At 39.4% G+C, this 17,215-nt stretch overlaps 1 protein-coding gene across 1 annotated transcript in view; it reads right to left on the bottom strand.

Annotated features, from left to right (window-relative positions):
- ATRNL1 (attractin like 1) overlaps nucleotides 1-17,215 on the bottom strand; it is a 998,829-nt gene that overhangs the window by 356,106 nt on the left and 625,508 nt on the right. The window contains exon 26 of the mRNA XM_026651053.2: nucleotides 455-533. Coding sequence (XP_026506838.1) covers nucleotides 455-533 — 79 coding nt within the window. The remainder of the gene's footprint in view (nucleotides 1-454; nucleotides 534-17,215) is intronic.

Raw genomic sequence — 17,215 nt, 5'->3', positions numbered from 1 at the left:
CTCAATAATTTTAAAATCAATAAAATGAACTCAAGCACTAAGGACACTGAGTTCTTCGGGGCAGGACTGTCCCTTTCGAAGTGTTTGAACGAGTGCCTAGCACAATGAAGACTTAATACTAATTACATTCAAACAAGACAAATAAGTATGAGAATAAAGAATGGCATCAAGGAAAGGTACATTAAGGTACTGTGTCATCAGGCACTGTATTACTTGCAGTTTATCAACTTTTCTGCTACACTGTCTCATTTTGACAGCAGTAGAGAGCATATTCCACAGCAAAGTAATAATCTTACACTAGGGAAAGAAAGCAGATTCACTTGTTCTGCCTTAGCAAAAAAAACCTTGGCAAGTAAAGATGATGTATTTGAAGGGAGTTACTTTAATTTCACCTGCAGCTCTGAATTCACTCTGAAAGATAAAACCATCATAGTAATCCTAATGTTATTGATACCTCTCTCCGTCGAGACGCCCAACAGGTTTGTTTGATCTTCCAAACGACAGCAGCCACCAGCAGTAAGGACAAAAAACAACTGCAATTACAAAAAAGAAAGAAGAAAAGAATTAAGATCAAATTATTTTATATAACCGCTCTGGAAAATAATTATGTACATTGTGAGGGAAACAAGGCTGACAGTAATGCATTAAAGCAGGAGCAGTAAACAGAAAAATGAAGGAGAATTGAACTTGGTCATGATGATTGATAGCTGTCAATCACCTTGCTTTCAAGTCAGAAGGGGATGCACATCCTGAAGGCTGTGCTTATCTCCACCAAACACTGTTCCTGTCTCCACTACAGCAAGTTAATTTCCAGCAGGCCCACAGTAGAGTCACCAAAAGAAAAAGAAGGTAAATTAACTGAAAATGACAATCTATTTTTGGAAAAATCAGTTATCTGAACAAGGAAATTTCATGTGTCTATACTTTTCTCCTGTTTGGCTATCAGTAATTTAAAGGAGAGCAGGTACTGCAACTTGGCAAGACATTAATTAGTATGATGTTTTAGACTGGCACAACAGGCAGTAGTGGATACATTTTGTCCAGTGTACCAAGTATATCCTTTGCTAACTTCTTTGAATAACAACACTTCAAAGAATATTGCTATGTTATATTCCCAAAGAAAGAGCAGTAAAAATCCGCTTGATTTGTGTAATACCTGAGTTATTAAATCTCTGTACTTCCCACCTACGGTGACCAGACGTCCCGATTTTATAGGGACAGTCCCGATATTTGAGGCTTTTTCTTATATAGAAGCCTATTCCCCCCCACCCCCGTCCCGATTTTTCACACTTCCTGTCTGGTCACCCTATTCCCACCCAGCATTTGCCTTCCTTCCCCTATTCAAAAATTCCAAACATTTATCTTTCTAATTTTTGACAATAGTTCTCTAAGCTAGATCTTCTTGTGGAGTATTAGTAATTCCCTCCATCCACTCATTTTGGAGAGAAGCTGTACAGAATCCCACCACATCCTACTGAAGCTTTCTATAGTGAGGGGGAAGGCAAAAAGATTCTAAAGGCTTGAATCCACTGTAAGAGTCCAGGATACCTTTGAATTGGTCTGTACAGCCATTTAAAAAAAAACCAATCAAGGATTTTCTAGCTACATCTAAGAACCATTGATTAACACTAGTACTTGTCTTGTGCATAGTATTCCCAAGACCAGCTTGCCAACAGGACTGAAATTACAACCTGGAAGATCTGTCTCTAGGGGCAAGAGTCCATGTCAATTCATTCTTTAGTCGCTCTTCTGAGATTGTTAACTCAGGTGCCCGTTAATAATAATTGTGATGTGGACAACAGTCTGGAATGAGAGAGCCCAAACATTTCATCGGCTGCAGGCCACAGTCAGCTGCATCTTCAAATATTTAACAAAATAAAATAACAAACTATGTCCAAACCCCATAACCTAAGTTCTATCAATACTGTAAAATACATGGAGTTCGAATTTTTAATCAATATTTTCTTTATTTAAAGACCTTTTCACCGGGAACCTCCTAAACCCCTTTTATCAATTCCTTGTTTGGACATCCTTGAGAAAGCCTGCTACAGTGGCACCTAAGCTTAGCAGAAGGAAGAACCATATATGTGAGGCGGAAGGAGCTTCCGTTAAGAAGCAGGTCAATTAAGTAATTAAAATCAACAGCTTAGTTTTACTTGACACAATCAAATCTGGCTGTTCAGATTCAAGAAGATTGATCGCCCTGAACTTGGCAGTGGAAAAGAACAGTTAAAGGCTCTGCTTCTAAATGCAAAGCTCTACCTTCCTCTTAATGGCCAATGTCAATGGCCAACATTTCTTCTGTGGGTTCTTTAATCCTCTTTGGGACTTTGGGACTGTTGTGGAAAATAAAAATGTGGTCTCACGCCTTCTAGGACCACTATTTACAATTATGTTGTGCTTTTATTCATTTCTGGTACAGATCTTTTTTTAGGTAATTGAGTTTTCAGTGGTTCTTGTAGCTGCAAGATAGCAAAACCAATGGATCAGAACAGTTCTGCAAACTTCAGAATTATTTTCCCTATAGAAAACTTGGGGGGGAATGGGAAGGAGGAGAATAAATGAACTGTAATAAAGGATGCATGAGAGCCAGGTGCAGGTTCAGGAACCTTAGGGAATACAGAAGAGGAATTTCAATGCCACTATTTAATGAGCCTAAATGTAAATCATCTTTTTGCAACTGTTCTTATTGAGAGAATCCAATGCAATAAGAAATTTTAAGCTATGCACCCTTTTATTAACATAGTGTGGTTTTTGCTAAGAAGGGGTATTCCACCAAAAGTTTTTGTTACAATCTCTATAATAGCAAACGGATATGAACATAGATTCACAATTGTAGAATGCACATACATTTACTGTTAAAACTATTTATTTCATTATTTCTGTTCATATTTTAACTTCTTTTTTAAAAAATTGTCCCTGGCCCCCATCTCCAGTTTTTGGTTGAAATCAGGGACTAGTAGACTATGTGATAACCCATGGGGCTGAGCAGAGCAAAGAACCATTCTGGGACAAAACACGAGATAAGGGTAAATTACTTGCTCGTTCCCTGCTCTCCTACAGGTCCATCTCAGGGACAAATGGGGATAACAGTCACCTACCACAGTTTACAGTGGTGGGACTTGAAACAGCAGGAATCCGAGGGTGGATACATGAGCGTGAGAGAGTTAGGGCATACCAGAGATAGAACAGATAGCTGGTCAGGCTGACCAATTAGCTGTATCCCAAGAGCCCCACTGAGAGCAGCACAGTGATGCATCCCTTGAGTGGTCCCATAGACCATTGCCAGGATCTAGACCCTTTTAATAGGAAATGCTCTCATTCACCTTTGTCCCACTCCCTGCATATTTCTCTTGAGCTGCCAGGAAAAAAACTGTATACAGGCAGCAGACCTGAGGCCAGTAAGATGCAAGTTCTTACATTACTCCTCTCACTTGAAGCCTGATCCAGCTCCTATGGAAATCAATGGAAAGACTCCAACTGCATTCTATGGGAGATGGACCAGACTTTTCGGTTCTTAATCAGTGGCAAGTTACCTTGCCTATAATCTATAAAGAAGGCATCCTTCCAGATGCTGTTGTGGCATCCTCTCGCATTGAGGATACCTCTCCGGGGGAGGGAGCTCCAGTTATTAGGAAGAGACAGGTATCAGTAATGGATGATTCGATCATTAAAAACATAGATAGCTGGGTTTGCAATGACCGTGAGAACGCAGGTGACTTGCCTGCCTGGTGCGAAGGTTGCGGATCTCTCGAGACATCTAGATAGGCTTATGTGTAGTGCTAGGGAGGAGCCGGTGGTCGTGGTACATGTAGGTACCAATGACATAGGGAAGGATAGGTCAGAGGTCCTGGAGGCCAAATTTAGGCTGCTAGGTAAGAGATTGAAGTCCAGGACCTCCATGGTAGCATTCTCTGAAATACTTCCAGTTCCACGCGCAGGGCCAGTTAAACAGGCAGAACTGCAGTGTCTCAATACGTGGATGACACGAACATGTAGGAAGGAGGGGTTTAGATTTATTAGGAACTGGGGGAAACTTTTGGGAAAGGGAGAGCCTATACAGGAAAGATGGGCTCCACCTAAACCCAAATGGAACCAGATTGCTGGCGCTTAAAATGAAAAATGTTGTAGAGCAGTTTTTAAACTAAGGGCTGGGGGAAAGCCAACAGGTGCAGAGGAGCATGTGGACATTCCCTATGTCCTAATAAGGAGGAGAGGAGGGAAGATGATAAAATACAGGTAGGATCTTATGAGAAACAGTCAAATGAAAAAAAGTCCCATTCAATTACATCATACATAGGTGAACATAATTTGTTGGGGAATAGTCAACATGGTTTTTGTAAAGGGAAATTATGCCTCACCAATCTACCTGAATTCATTGAGGGGGTCAACAAGCATGTGGACAAGGGGGATCCAATGGATATAGTGTTTTTAGATTTTTGGAAAGCCTTTGACAAGGTCCCTCACCAAAGGCTCTTAAGCAAAGTAAGCAGTCATGGGATAAGAGGGAAGATTCTCTCATGGATTGGTAACTGGTTAAAAGATAGGAAACAAAGGGTAGGAATATATGGTCAGTTTTCAGAATGGAGAGAGAGGTAAATAGTGGTGTGTCCCCCATGGGTCTGTACTGGGCCCAGTCCTATTTAACATATTCATAAATGATCTGGAAAAAGGGGTAAACAGTTAGGTGACAAAATTTGCAGATGATACAAAACTACTCAAGATAGTTAAGTCCCAGGCAGAATGCAAAGAGCTACAAAAGGATCTCTCAAAACTGGTTGACTGGGCAACAAAATAGCAGATGAAATTCAATGTTGATAAATGCAAAGTAATGCACATTGGAAAATATAATCCCAACTATACACATAAAATTGATGGGGCCTAAATTAGCTGTTACCACTCAAGAAAAAGATTTTGGAATCATTGTGGATAGTTCTCTGAAACCATCCACTCAATGTTCAGCGGCAGTCAAAAAAGCGAACAGAATGTTGGGAATCATTCAGAAAGGGATACATAATTAGACAGAAAATATCATATTGCCGCTATATAAATCCATGGTTCGCCCACATCTTGAATACTGCATGCAGATGTGGTTGCCCCATGTCAAAAAAAGACATATTGGACTTGGAAAAAGTTCAGAAAAGGGCAACAAAAATTATTAGGGATATGGAAAAGCTTCCGAATGAGGAGAGATTAATAAGACTGGGACTTTTCAGCTTGGAAAAGAGACAACTAAGGGGGGATATGATAGAGGTCTATAAAATCATAACTGGTGTGGAGAAAATAAATAAGGAAGTGTTATATACTTCTTCTCATAACACAAGAACTAGGGGTCACCAAATGAAATTAATAGGCAACAGGTTTAAAACAAACAAAAGGAAGCATTTTTTCACACAACACTGTCAACCTGTGGAACTCCTTGCCAGAGGATGTTGTGAAGGCTAAGACCATAACAAGGTTCAAAAAAGAACTAGATAAATACATGGAGGATAGGTCCATCAATGACTATTAGCCAGGATGGGAGGGGATGGTGTCCCTAGCCTCTGTTTGCCAGAAGCTGGGAATGAGCAACAGGGGATGGATCACTCGATGATTACCTGTTCTGTTCATTCCCTCTGGGGCACCTGGCCTTGAACACTGTCAGAAGACAGGATACTGGGCTGAATGGACATTTGGTCTGATCCAGTATGGCTGTTTTTATGTTCTTAAGATGATTTTACTAGTCGTGCAGGATCAAGATCAGATATTGCCTGATCCAAAGAAATTGCCACAAAAAGCATCAACACTAGTACTTCGGAAATTACTTGGATGAACATTTTAACTAACATTTTTGTGTGACCTTTTCTTGGTCAAAAACAATGAATTTCAATGTTTGGTTTTCTTTCTTTTATATATAAGTAATCAGGGTTTTTCATAATAAACTACAGGTAAAGATTTCTCAAACCTGATGTGCTAATGAGGAAGAGAAAGACATACTGTAGAATTCTTTTTCATTATCAATACGTTTCCCCAGGAAACAGCCCCTAAAGAAATACAGTTGTGTTTCTAAGGTCTATAATGAATGTGTGCTGTTATAAACAAACTGCACTCTGTATCTTAATGAGTATTCATGTTTAATTATAATAAATGAAAACATATTTATTCCTGTTAACACACATACAAACACAAGTACAAATAACTTAGAATGACATGTTTTCATTAAAAGAAGTATACATTTGAGGAATTGGTATTATAAATGAAAGGAAGGTGAAATTAAATAAAATTTCTAAACAGAAATTCAAATGTCCAACTTTTATTCTCTTCTTTTTTAAGTGCAAAGAGAAATTTAAAAAATGTTAAAATGCATGTGGCATGCTCAGGCATATATGACTACACAGACTCCGGGATTTTATGTAAAACTTTAGTTTGCATTATTGTTTAGGATATATTTCCACGTTGGAGAAATACAAATCAAACATTTCAAACTGTTCAAACATAACTGACACCATTAAAATTAAAAGATGTCTCCAATTCTATGCTAAACATTCTTCAGATTTACTAATTTTACTAACGATTTCTTTAAAGTGTATCTCATTTTATTCCAAAAACAAGAAAAACAACAAACTTTGCTTAAAAAAAAAAAAAAGACTGAAAAGGGAAAAATATATTTACCTACCACATTGTTTACAAAACACAGGAACTTAACAAGCAATTAAATGAACAGTTAAGACCTCAAAAATCTTACCCTGTCCACATAACAAACAAATACAATGGGTAAAATTCTCAACATTGTCCAAGGGCCAGACTCTTAAAAGAATGTGTGCACCTAAAAATGTATTGGGATTTCAGAATAGATGCCTAACTCCCACAGGTTTCAATAGGAGTTAGACATCTAAGCACTTCTGAAAATCCCAACAGGTGTTTATCTGCATCCTTTGGTGCCTAATTACCTTTAAATATATGGACGTAATTGACTTTGTTAGCTAAGACCCATAGTAGTCTAAGTCCCACTGACTTTCAAAGTCAATGGACTTTGCCTGCAAGTTGGTCATGGTGACTCACTCAACTCTCACTGGTGGCTCCTAGTAGCTGCGTGTGCATTTCACTCCAGGACCTTGCCTTGGCTGGTATGCTAAACCTTGTGAGGGTAGTTAGCAGTGGCTGCTAATGAAAACCTGTCTGGCCTTCCAAGTGCACGAAATCTCCCACAGTGAAGCCAGCAAAACAACTTCCAAAGTATAACACTGGTAGAAACAGTACTGGAGCAAGCTAGTGGATAGCTCAGAGCAGTGTTATAGATGGAGTACAATACACTGGTCAACCACAAAGCCAAAGAGTTGTGGTTGAACACTTGGCTAGTACTGGACCATAGAAACTGAATGAAGACTGGAAAGAGAAACAAAAGAATGCAGGTGCCCAGACAAACAAGAACCACATTCACCGATTGGAAACCGAGGCAGGAGTGAAAAGTATGCCGTTGGAACAAACACAACAATACACAAATTGGAATATGAAATGAAAGAACATTATACCAGGCTGGAGCACTTGTGGTAATGATATAGTGGGAAATTATTCATGTAGCCAAAAAGAGATGGGCAGGCAAAGGAGAATTCTATCAGGATGAACACAGGACACTGACATCAGGAAGAAAAGATGGTGGACACCAGGATGGAGTTGCATTGTTGCTAAAGCCAGGCAATTATGGCATTTAACCTGATATTGCCTCATATGCTGAGGGTGAGATTTAGAATAAAATCGGATGCAGTCACAATAGTATATGTGCCAACCTTAGCAGTGCCAGAGGAAAAAATGGACATATTTTATCATGATCTACAGAAAGCAATACACAAAGTTTCAAGACAAGATGAACTGGTGATGGAATATTTTAATGCGGAAGTAGTATCGGATTGGAATTCCTGGGCTGGAGCAACAGGCAGATTTGGACTTGATGAAGAAAACAAAAGATGAGAAAGGCAGCTAAATTTCTGCCTAACTTACAACCTTGTGATAAAAAACATGCTATTTCAATAAAGAAAGCTGCAGATTAAGTGGACTTATATATCATCTGATGGGCAAACAAAGAAAATGATAGACTTCATAATTGTGAATCTCAAATGGAAATCAGATGTATTGACATTCAGATTATTTGTGGCTGATATCAATAGGATCATAAGTTAGTGTTAGCATCAATGAGGTTGAGCCCAAGGGCAACTGAAAAAGTGCCAAGAACTGAGATCTATAGTGTGGGTAAATTGAAAGAGCCAAATTTCAGGAAAGAAAACAAAGAAGCCTAGTGGAGAAACATCATGACTCTGGTGAAAGAAGAAATTAATGTTAAAGAGACATGAAACAATTTAAAAAATTAGATTATAAGAGCGGCTGAACAAGTTTTGGGGTATAAGGTCAACACAAAGAAACCAAGATGGACAATAGATTAAATGCTGCAGTTGAATCACAAGTGTAGGAAGCTGCAAGTCTATTAGCTGAGTAGAATGGGTTGACCAGAGAGAGAAAACAAAGAAAGACACAGATAACTGGATAAATGAACAATGTAAAAAAGCAGAAGAATACAGAAAGAGAATTGCAACACAAGGGTTTTATCACAAGATAAGAGACTTGTAGGGAACGTATGTATTGAAGATGTCAGTGGTGACAAACAAGCAAAGAAAGAATATTTTGAAGTCCTGTACAACATGCAGTACATAGTAGATGAAACTGTCCTGAAGAAGCTTCCCAGTACAAAAATTGGAGAGCACAATCTGGAATTCTTAGTAGTAGTAGTAAAGATCTCAATAAAGTTTGAAAAAGAAAAAGGTGCCAGGAAATGACAACACAGATGTAGAGCTGTTGCAAACAGGCGAGGGTCACATGGAAAGGTGATGCACAAATTATTCAACAAGATTTACAAGTAAAGAGCAAGTGCGGAGTGAATGGGGGAAAGCATTAATAGTAATGATCTTTTAAAAAAGGAGATAAGAGTAAGTGCAAGTATTACAGAGGAATTAGCTTATTGAGTGTGCCAGGAAAAGTATTCATCAAGTTGTTGCAGAAGAGAATGAAGAGGGACATGGAAACAGTGCTTGCAGAGAAACAGGCTGGATTTAGGCCAGGATGAAGTACAACTGATCAGCTATTTGTGATGACAGAGATGAGAAAAGTGTATATTTTACAATTAGCGATCTTTACAATAAAGTATTTTGGTTGTGGAACTGGGAAAGTACAGGGGCTGGGAGGAAGGGGAGTCTGATGATGAAGTGGGATGAGTAAGTCTCAGCTGATAACAGTGTGGTGGGGGGTGGGGCAAGGAAAGAAAGTCCTGGCAAAAGTTAGGAGAGTCTAAGGAATCCCAATGGTGTTTGTTACTTTATGATGGAGAGATTCTGCTGCCACCACAGCCATGGAAACACATTAGCTCTGAAGCCCATATACCACAACCACTCAGATGATTAAAGGACCTCCTTTTAATCTTGCTAGTTGTGAATCAGGGTCCACGCACTTGCTGCTTGTAACCTTACATTCCATTCATGTCTTGCTCTGTAACCAGCCTGCTAACACCTGCTCGGTTCAGCATCTGAGAGTTTATCACTGCCCTTCCCTTAGATCATTCCTCTTTCATATCAACCTAGATTTATTCACCACTACCCTGATTCAGATTTGTCTTGCCCACGCCACATCAGCTGATCATTATCTCCCCCTCATCCATACTTGTTGCTCTACAGTCTCCCGTAACTGGACCCTTAGAGATGGGCGACAGAGGAAGAATTAATTTACCTGCAGCTGTGATGCTGCTTCATAGCTCCCAATTCTGTTCTGCTAGTATCATAGCAGCAGCAGAAAAATCCTCAGAGCCTCCTCTTAACCAGAAAATGCAAATAGGGTCTGAATATGGGGCATACAATCTAAAATAAACTATGACATTTAAAAATGCAAGTGCAATCAAAATTCCTTTAAAAGTTAATTTGTATTTATTAATTTGTCTCAAGTGAAATCACACAAGTTAAGCAACATCCTTCAAGTTCATTTAAAACTAATTATATGGAGAATTCTTCTTATCCAGATGTAAAGTACTTATAATGCTATTTTTGGGAGCAATCCTGAAAGCCATTATATTCACATCAGTATTCCTTATGTGAGTAGTCCTATAAAGTCATGTAAATTGTTCCTCAAAACTCACCTCTACCCACCACTGAGTTCAAAAAAGCCAAAAACCAACCCAACAAATGACCCCTTCTCTTCCCCCCAACCCGACTTTCTCCTCTTTTCTATTTCTCACCCTTCTCTGTGGCTCTACTTATATTTGTAAATTCTGTGGGACAGGGACTATGTCCCACGCTTTTCAATATTTTTTTCCAAAACTGCCTACAGGATTTAGGATCTTAAGTCCCATTTTCAAAAGTGACTTCAGCACTTGGGCCCATATCCTCAAAGATTTTTAGGTGCCCAATTCCAATTGAAATCAATGGCAGTTAGATGCCTAATACTTTTGAGGATCTGGGTTTTAGGAGCCTAAATCTCATTGAAAATATTTGGAAATTAGGCCAGGTTTTAGAAGTATTTAGGCTCCAAAAGGTGCAGATAGGCGCCAAGTAGGATTTTCAAAAGTGCTGAGGTGCCTAACTCCCATAGGAGTTGATACATAGGACACTAGGCATCTATCTGCCTCTTTAGGCACCTAAAAACCATTACAAATTTAGCCCCAAAGTGACTAACATGTTTAAAAATGGGACGTATTTTTGAAACTTTTATCCTTTATCTTTGTGTCTTATACAACTGTGATGGGGTATATAAACCCCACACTGGAGAACAAGAGGTTAATGAGCTGCTCTGGACTAAGCCAGTCCCCCCCTCACCACCCCCTGCCACCCTGCAAGAGATGCACAGGCTGGAGAAGAGTTAAAAGGGAGCCGAACAGCTCACTTGTGGGCAGGCCAGGGAAGAGAAAGGACCTTTACCTTGCAGCTCCTAAGAAAGGATTGAGTGAAGGTGGGATCTCTCCTGCCCACAACTGCCTGAAGGTCCCTACCTGAGGAAAGGGAGGACTGGCTTCTGATAGACCCTGAGAGGGAAGCATATCCCCCTTGCACGTACTCACCCAATTTATTTGTGTTGACTCCCTGTGTTTGGTTTATGGACTACCCCTGAAGGGGAGAGAGACTGAACTAACATGGCTGAAGGGCCAAAGTACCAAAGGAAGCTGCCACTCCAAGAGGGGGAGAGTTACCACACCATGCCCAGTCACACAGAGGTGCCATGTGATGAGAAGACCCACTTCAAATTTTCCTGTACAGACTGCAAACTATGGACAATAGAGGGATGGTAGGAAGTGGCCCAGATAGGGCAGCCTTAAGACATTCCTGGATGGCAGATCCTTTTGCCATCCTCACAGAACCCTGGGCTGGAATCCAGTGGAGTGGGAGGACCTGATTCCCTTCCCAAAACCCCCTCTGCAAGTCGAAGGACCTAAGCCTGACCACTAGGCAATGCTCCCCATCACATTGTTGGAACAAATAACAAACAGTAATAACAATGAAAACAGCAATTAATATAGAAATGAAGGTTACTTATCTATAACCAAAGTTCTTCAATATGAGCCTCTGCATATTCTCACAATTGTGGAATCAAGACACCCGCAGTGTGAGCTTCTGCTGGTGGAGTAGAAGCGTCGATTCGGGGATCGATTGTCGCGTCCCAACGAGACGCGATAATTCGATCCCTGAGAGATCGATTTCTACCCGCCGATTCAGGCAGGTAGTGTAGACCTGCCCTTAGATAAGGTTATTCCAAGGTGAGAAAGGGGTGACAATGTGTGTAGAGGTTGGAACAGGGATAGCAACCAAATCTCTCTTGGCAGATGTCAAAGAGGCTTTTCGGTAGGATTTTTTTTTTTTTTTGGTATCTGAAGTGTAAAATAGTCTAAACTCATGATCTTTTTGCTTAGAAATGATGCAGATGGGGAAATGTCTTTCAATTCACAGAGTAAGTGTGACTGATCAAAGACTTCTGCTTTTTAACAGGATCTTTTAGATCTCAGAATAACACTCACAAACCAGTCAACTGTCAGCCAGAGAAACTTTGAACCTGGATGGGGACTCCCACCTGATATCTGAGACAAAAAACCAGTAGTTTAAAAAACAGGACTTTAACATCAGACCCTCGATATTTAATGACAGATTCCCCCATCTCTAACCATGCCTGGTGACAGCAACGTGGTACCAAGTGGACCAACGTTTGAAAGCCCTCAGAAGAATCCGGGGCAACGCAGAGATAAGTTCCTGTTTTTTGGTGAAGGAAAGGCTTGCAATATTGATTTTACAGCTTCCTTGTCTTTGTATAAGAATCTCAGACAAGCCCATTATCCATGTTGGGAAAGAGACTTAATTGCTATTTACCTCAGTTGTGGAAAAAAATATAATGCAAGAGCCCTTGATAGAGCACTTGCAATGCTGAGTGCAAATTCTGTTCAGTCTGTCAATATAATATCTTTCCCTCTGGATAAGACATTGGGTCACTTCTTGACAAGTGTGCTTGGCAGTCCTTCATGTTGGGCTGTCAAAACTTGATCTAGGCTCGGGTCCTGCAAGATCCAGATATTCGGCGGCAAGATCCAGATGTAGGCTTGGTTTTTGGCTCTGGATCCAGATTCATACTCATCAGGAATTGGTCCCTACGCCCTTCTGCCCCTCCCTATCTCCCCCCCGCTTTTTTTAAGATCCCAATCCATCTCTTGTTGTTGATCCAAATATGAGTTTTGCAGATCCTTGATCCGTGCTCGGCTATCAGAGGAGGATGTGGGTTTTGCAGCCCAGGATTCATAGTTGACTGCTAGATCCCGATCTGAGTAGCAGGATTCCTGGCTTTGCAGATCTGGATCGTTTGAAAGTTGGATCCATGGGCCAGAGAGTCACTTTAGGCATAGAGCTAGGTTTCTTAGTTCAATCTGACAAACGTAGGGACCTTAACAATGACTGGCTCCTCAATCTGATGCTGGATTTATTCAGTGCCAGCTTGGCTGAATAGGATTGAAGAGCCTCCTCCATTAATAGGGGTTTCTGAGTTGCCTCTTCCACTCCTGTGGATCCAGACAGCACCCCTGCTCATCTTCTTTTTTTCTTTTTAAATTATGACCTCATTAACTAACTGGCAAACTAACTAGCTATCAACAAATTTCCCCCCCAAATGGATGGGGAGAAGGGATGGGGGGAGAGAAGAGAATAAAAAGAAAAACTGACCAGGAAAGCATCAAGGACAATGTGTGTGATCAGAGCTGGCTACACTTCCAGCAGTTAGAAGGAACTGAGGGGCAGTTGGGGCCACTCCCTCTTTTATATCCTAGGAACCCTCCAGGATGGGAAAGGGATGGTGGGGTAAGTGTCACCAACAGACACTGCTTTCCAGAAGGTTCTGGAAACTCCAGGTGCAGGAGTCTTGATTCCACAAGTATGAATATATCAGAGGCCACTTGAAGAACTACAAATACTAACATATATGCAACCTGCAGAAGTAAAGGTGTACAGAATAAAGCTCGTTGTGTTTGTTAAATCTAATAAAAAACAAACACAGAATTATTCAGAAATTTTAATATTTTATATTATGATATAAATGATTTCCATTAGAACACTTTCATTCTTCCCAGAAGAACTGTCCATAGAGAATCTTGCCTCTAATTTATAAGCATACATTCATTAATGTTTTAATACAGTAATTACCATAATTTGGCAAACTATGAAGTAGCTAAAGGGCATGTTTTCTCCACATTATGGCCAAAATATCTGGAGTAAAGCAGCACAATGCAGGAACTGGTAAACTCCCATTCATCCAACAGCTCAGAACTTCAACGTGAGAGTACTGTATATGTCTACTTACATATCCAGGTTACACACAAAGATTTAGTTTTTCCTCTACAGAGCAGCTGTTTTACACTACCAGTCCAAAACAGCCCTAATCTAGCGTAGTTGGCCTACAAAGATCACCCTAAAGAACAGGGGTGGGGGAAATCTTCTGGTAGCATAAAGCTGGCACAGTGGCTACACTAAGTGTTTCTCCTGGGATGAGCTTTAAGGCTATTTTATGCTGGTGGTACAACTCCAGCAGCAGTGAAAGGGAGCTTGAGTAGAGGTAATAACTGAAGGAAAGGGGCATTCTTAAGCCCTGGAAATCCCCGACTGCCTTATCAACACTTTAAGGCCACTGGCAGCTGACATGAGTTAGAATAGTATTTAGGCTGCTGTAATTCACGCTAGAATACAGATGTTATATACAGTTGACCCAAGATGGAAGAGGTACAAAGGACAACTTTTCATCTGGGCAGCGCTGTGTGCTTCTCAGTAGTAGGTGAAGATCTGGACCATAGTTTTAGAAGTTTACATCACTACCAAGCATAATGAAAAGCAAACAACTCGTGATAAGTATCTTAGGAAGATACTTTAAGCTTCCTTGTTGGAGAAAAGAAGAAAAATATATGGAGAAGAGGGTAATAAACCTTAAAAAAGGAATACTACTGGAAACGTATAGTTTAATAAAGCTCAGCAGGAAAGCATTTAATAAGATTGTTAAAAACTTAAATTGGCAGTTGTGCTGGTATAGAGAAAAACACAAGTAAAATAAACTAAGAAATCAATAATGCTTTCAGATAAATATCTTAATCTAAATGTTGAATGCAAAACTAACAGCATAGTCTAGAACTCATTTTGAGCGTTGGCCAAATTATTAATGTATATCAGTTACCACTTATATTTTACTATCAGTGATTGTAAATTGCACTTTTAAAATGAAACATCTTAAATTTAATATGGGGCAATTCATTAGGAGAAAGCTGCCTTTACATCTTTGTATAAGCCTAATGTTTGTCAATACATTTTAAAATGTTGAAAAAAAAGAGTTTAATCAATGTAATCCCCTCCCCCCCCCAACTGCTATAATGGACTGAAATTGTATCTCACAGCTGGTCCAACAAAGACCAAGCTTATTGGCCTTTAGTGCAATGAACACAGGAACATAGACCTGGAAGGGACCTCCTAAGTCATCAAGTCTAGTCCTCTGATGTCACAGGCAATCCTGTTCATATACTTGTCAAGCTCCATCTTAAAGCTACTTAGCTTGCTTAGCCCGACTACTCTTATTGGAAGGTTATTTCAGAACCTCACTCACCTGATGGTTAGAACCTCCTTCTAATTTCCAGTCTAAATTTATTCATGACCAGATTATATTCATTTATTCTTGTGCCGACACTGTTCGTTAGCTAAACTGCTCTTCTGTCTCCCTGGATGTTTATCCCAAAATGTACTTATAGAGAAAAATCATATCATCTCTCAGCTTTTGTTTTGCTGGGCTAAACAAGCCAATCACTCTTAGTTTCTTTTCATACGAAATGATGATCGGGAAATGGAGAGCTCAATAGCCCTTCTCCAGTAGCTGTTCCAGTTTGAATTCATTTTTCTTGAGCATGGATGACCAGAATTGTACACTGGATTCCAGATGAAATCTTACTAGTGGCTTATACAGTGGCATTAATACCTCTCTATCTCATCTGATACTAGGATTGCATTTGCCTTTTTCACAGCTTCATCACATTGGTGGATTGATTAATACACTCAAATCTTTCTCCTCCTCTGTCACTTCCAAATGATGAGCCCCCAGATTATAGCAGAAATTCTTTCTTTCCATTTCTATACACTCATTTCCATTCTGCATTTACTCACTTGTTTTACATTATCATCCTTTCAGATTACTGGGACAAAATATTCATTTGGGTTTTGGGGCATACCTAGATAATCCTCAACTTCTACCCCATCCTTGCTGTATAGCAGCCCACTTTCTTTTTTCTTGTTCTCTTTTTATTTATATGTGTAAAGAACCTTTTACAGAGATTGTTTTAATTTCCTTTGTAAAGTCTAACTCATCTTGACTTTTTACCAATTCTCACTTTATCCCTACACTTGCTGACCTCCAAGACAGAGCATTCATAGCTGATCAATCACTGTTTTGATTCCTTGCATGCTCTCTGCTTACTCCCAATATCGTTTTTCCAGTACTTATTCATCAAGTTAGGTCTGGAGCTCTGCCCTAATATATTTTTTCCTTTGCTTGGGATGCAAATCCTAGATAGTTTTTGCACCTTTGTCTTAAAGAAATTCCAAGCTTTCAACACATTTAAGTCCTTGAACTCTTCTCCTGACATCACTAACTAGTTCCCTTAATTTCCCAATATTTGTCTTTCCTTAGTTACTCACCTGTTTTTTGTGGTCCTTCCATTTGATTTAAATGGAATCAGCTCATAATCACTTGATACAAAGTTATTTTCTACAACCAGCTCTTCTCTAATGTCCTCACAAACCAAGTCTAAAACAGCAAACAGCAGCAGCTCTTGTTGGTTCAGTGATTATTTAGCGAAAAATAATCTTAGGCTATCATAACCAGGACCTACCGTTATTAGTAGCATTTGTTCTTCAATCTATATGTAGGAAGTTAAAGTCTTCCAGAAAGACACAAATTTCCACTAGCCTTTATTTCTCTACTAACATTAAAAAGAAGTTTATCTATGAAATGCTCGTCTCTTCTTTCAGATATTTAGCGGAGGTCAGAAGGAGGTAAAGATATGGCTGCGTGGGAAATTGTTTATTTACAGGAGTATGGTTATAAAAAAGAGTTCATGTATGTTTTCATTAGATTATGTGAAAGTGCCCTGAGACATGTGAAGGGGTGCATTTTATAAATCTAAAAAATAAAATAAACATACATATGAAAATCTATATATGTATGCATGAATAACTTCATATATATGAAGTCATAATCCTGCCTTAACTGCTATGGGCCCTGTCAGGAGCCCACTATGGTAAAATATATATGAATTATCTATTATCTAGACATAGTTCAGCATCAAACTAAAATGAAAATGTTGAGATAGAGTAGGTCAGGAAATAAAGATTAATTGCAAGTGTTTGGAAGATTGAGACATAGCTTGCATTCTATATACCAACACAATATCAAATGAAAGTGAACCCTTTGTAAAAATCCTGTCATACTGTCTAATAAAGTTCTAGATGTGAACTTTAGTAACTCTCTGCAGTTCCTCCTTTCATCTCTTTCAAATAGCAAGTAAAGAAGATTTATACTCAAAGTGGTTTAATTTAATATATATTGAAATGAATCTCCATAAAATAAATAGAACATCTCACCCATTAAGTGTGATTATGTTTCTTTTACTCGCTTTTACTCGTGGAAAAGACTTTCATATTTC

This window comes from Terrapene carolina, unplaced genomic scaffold (assembly GCF_002925995.2).
Source record: "Terrapene carolina triunguis isolate 2854851 unplaced genomic scaffold, T_m_triunguis-2.0 Scaffold95, whole genome shotgun sequence".
Lineage (NCBI taxonomy): Eukaryota > Metazoa > Chordata > Testudines > Emydidae > Terrapene > Terrapene triunguis.
Note: the sequence above shows the minus strand (reverse complement) of the source record. Positions and strands in the feature narration are given on the sequence as shown.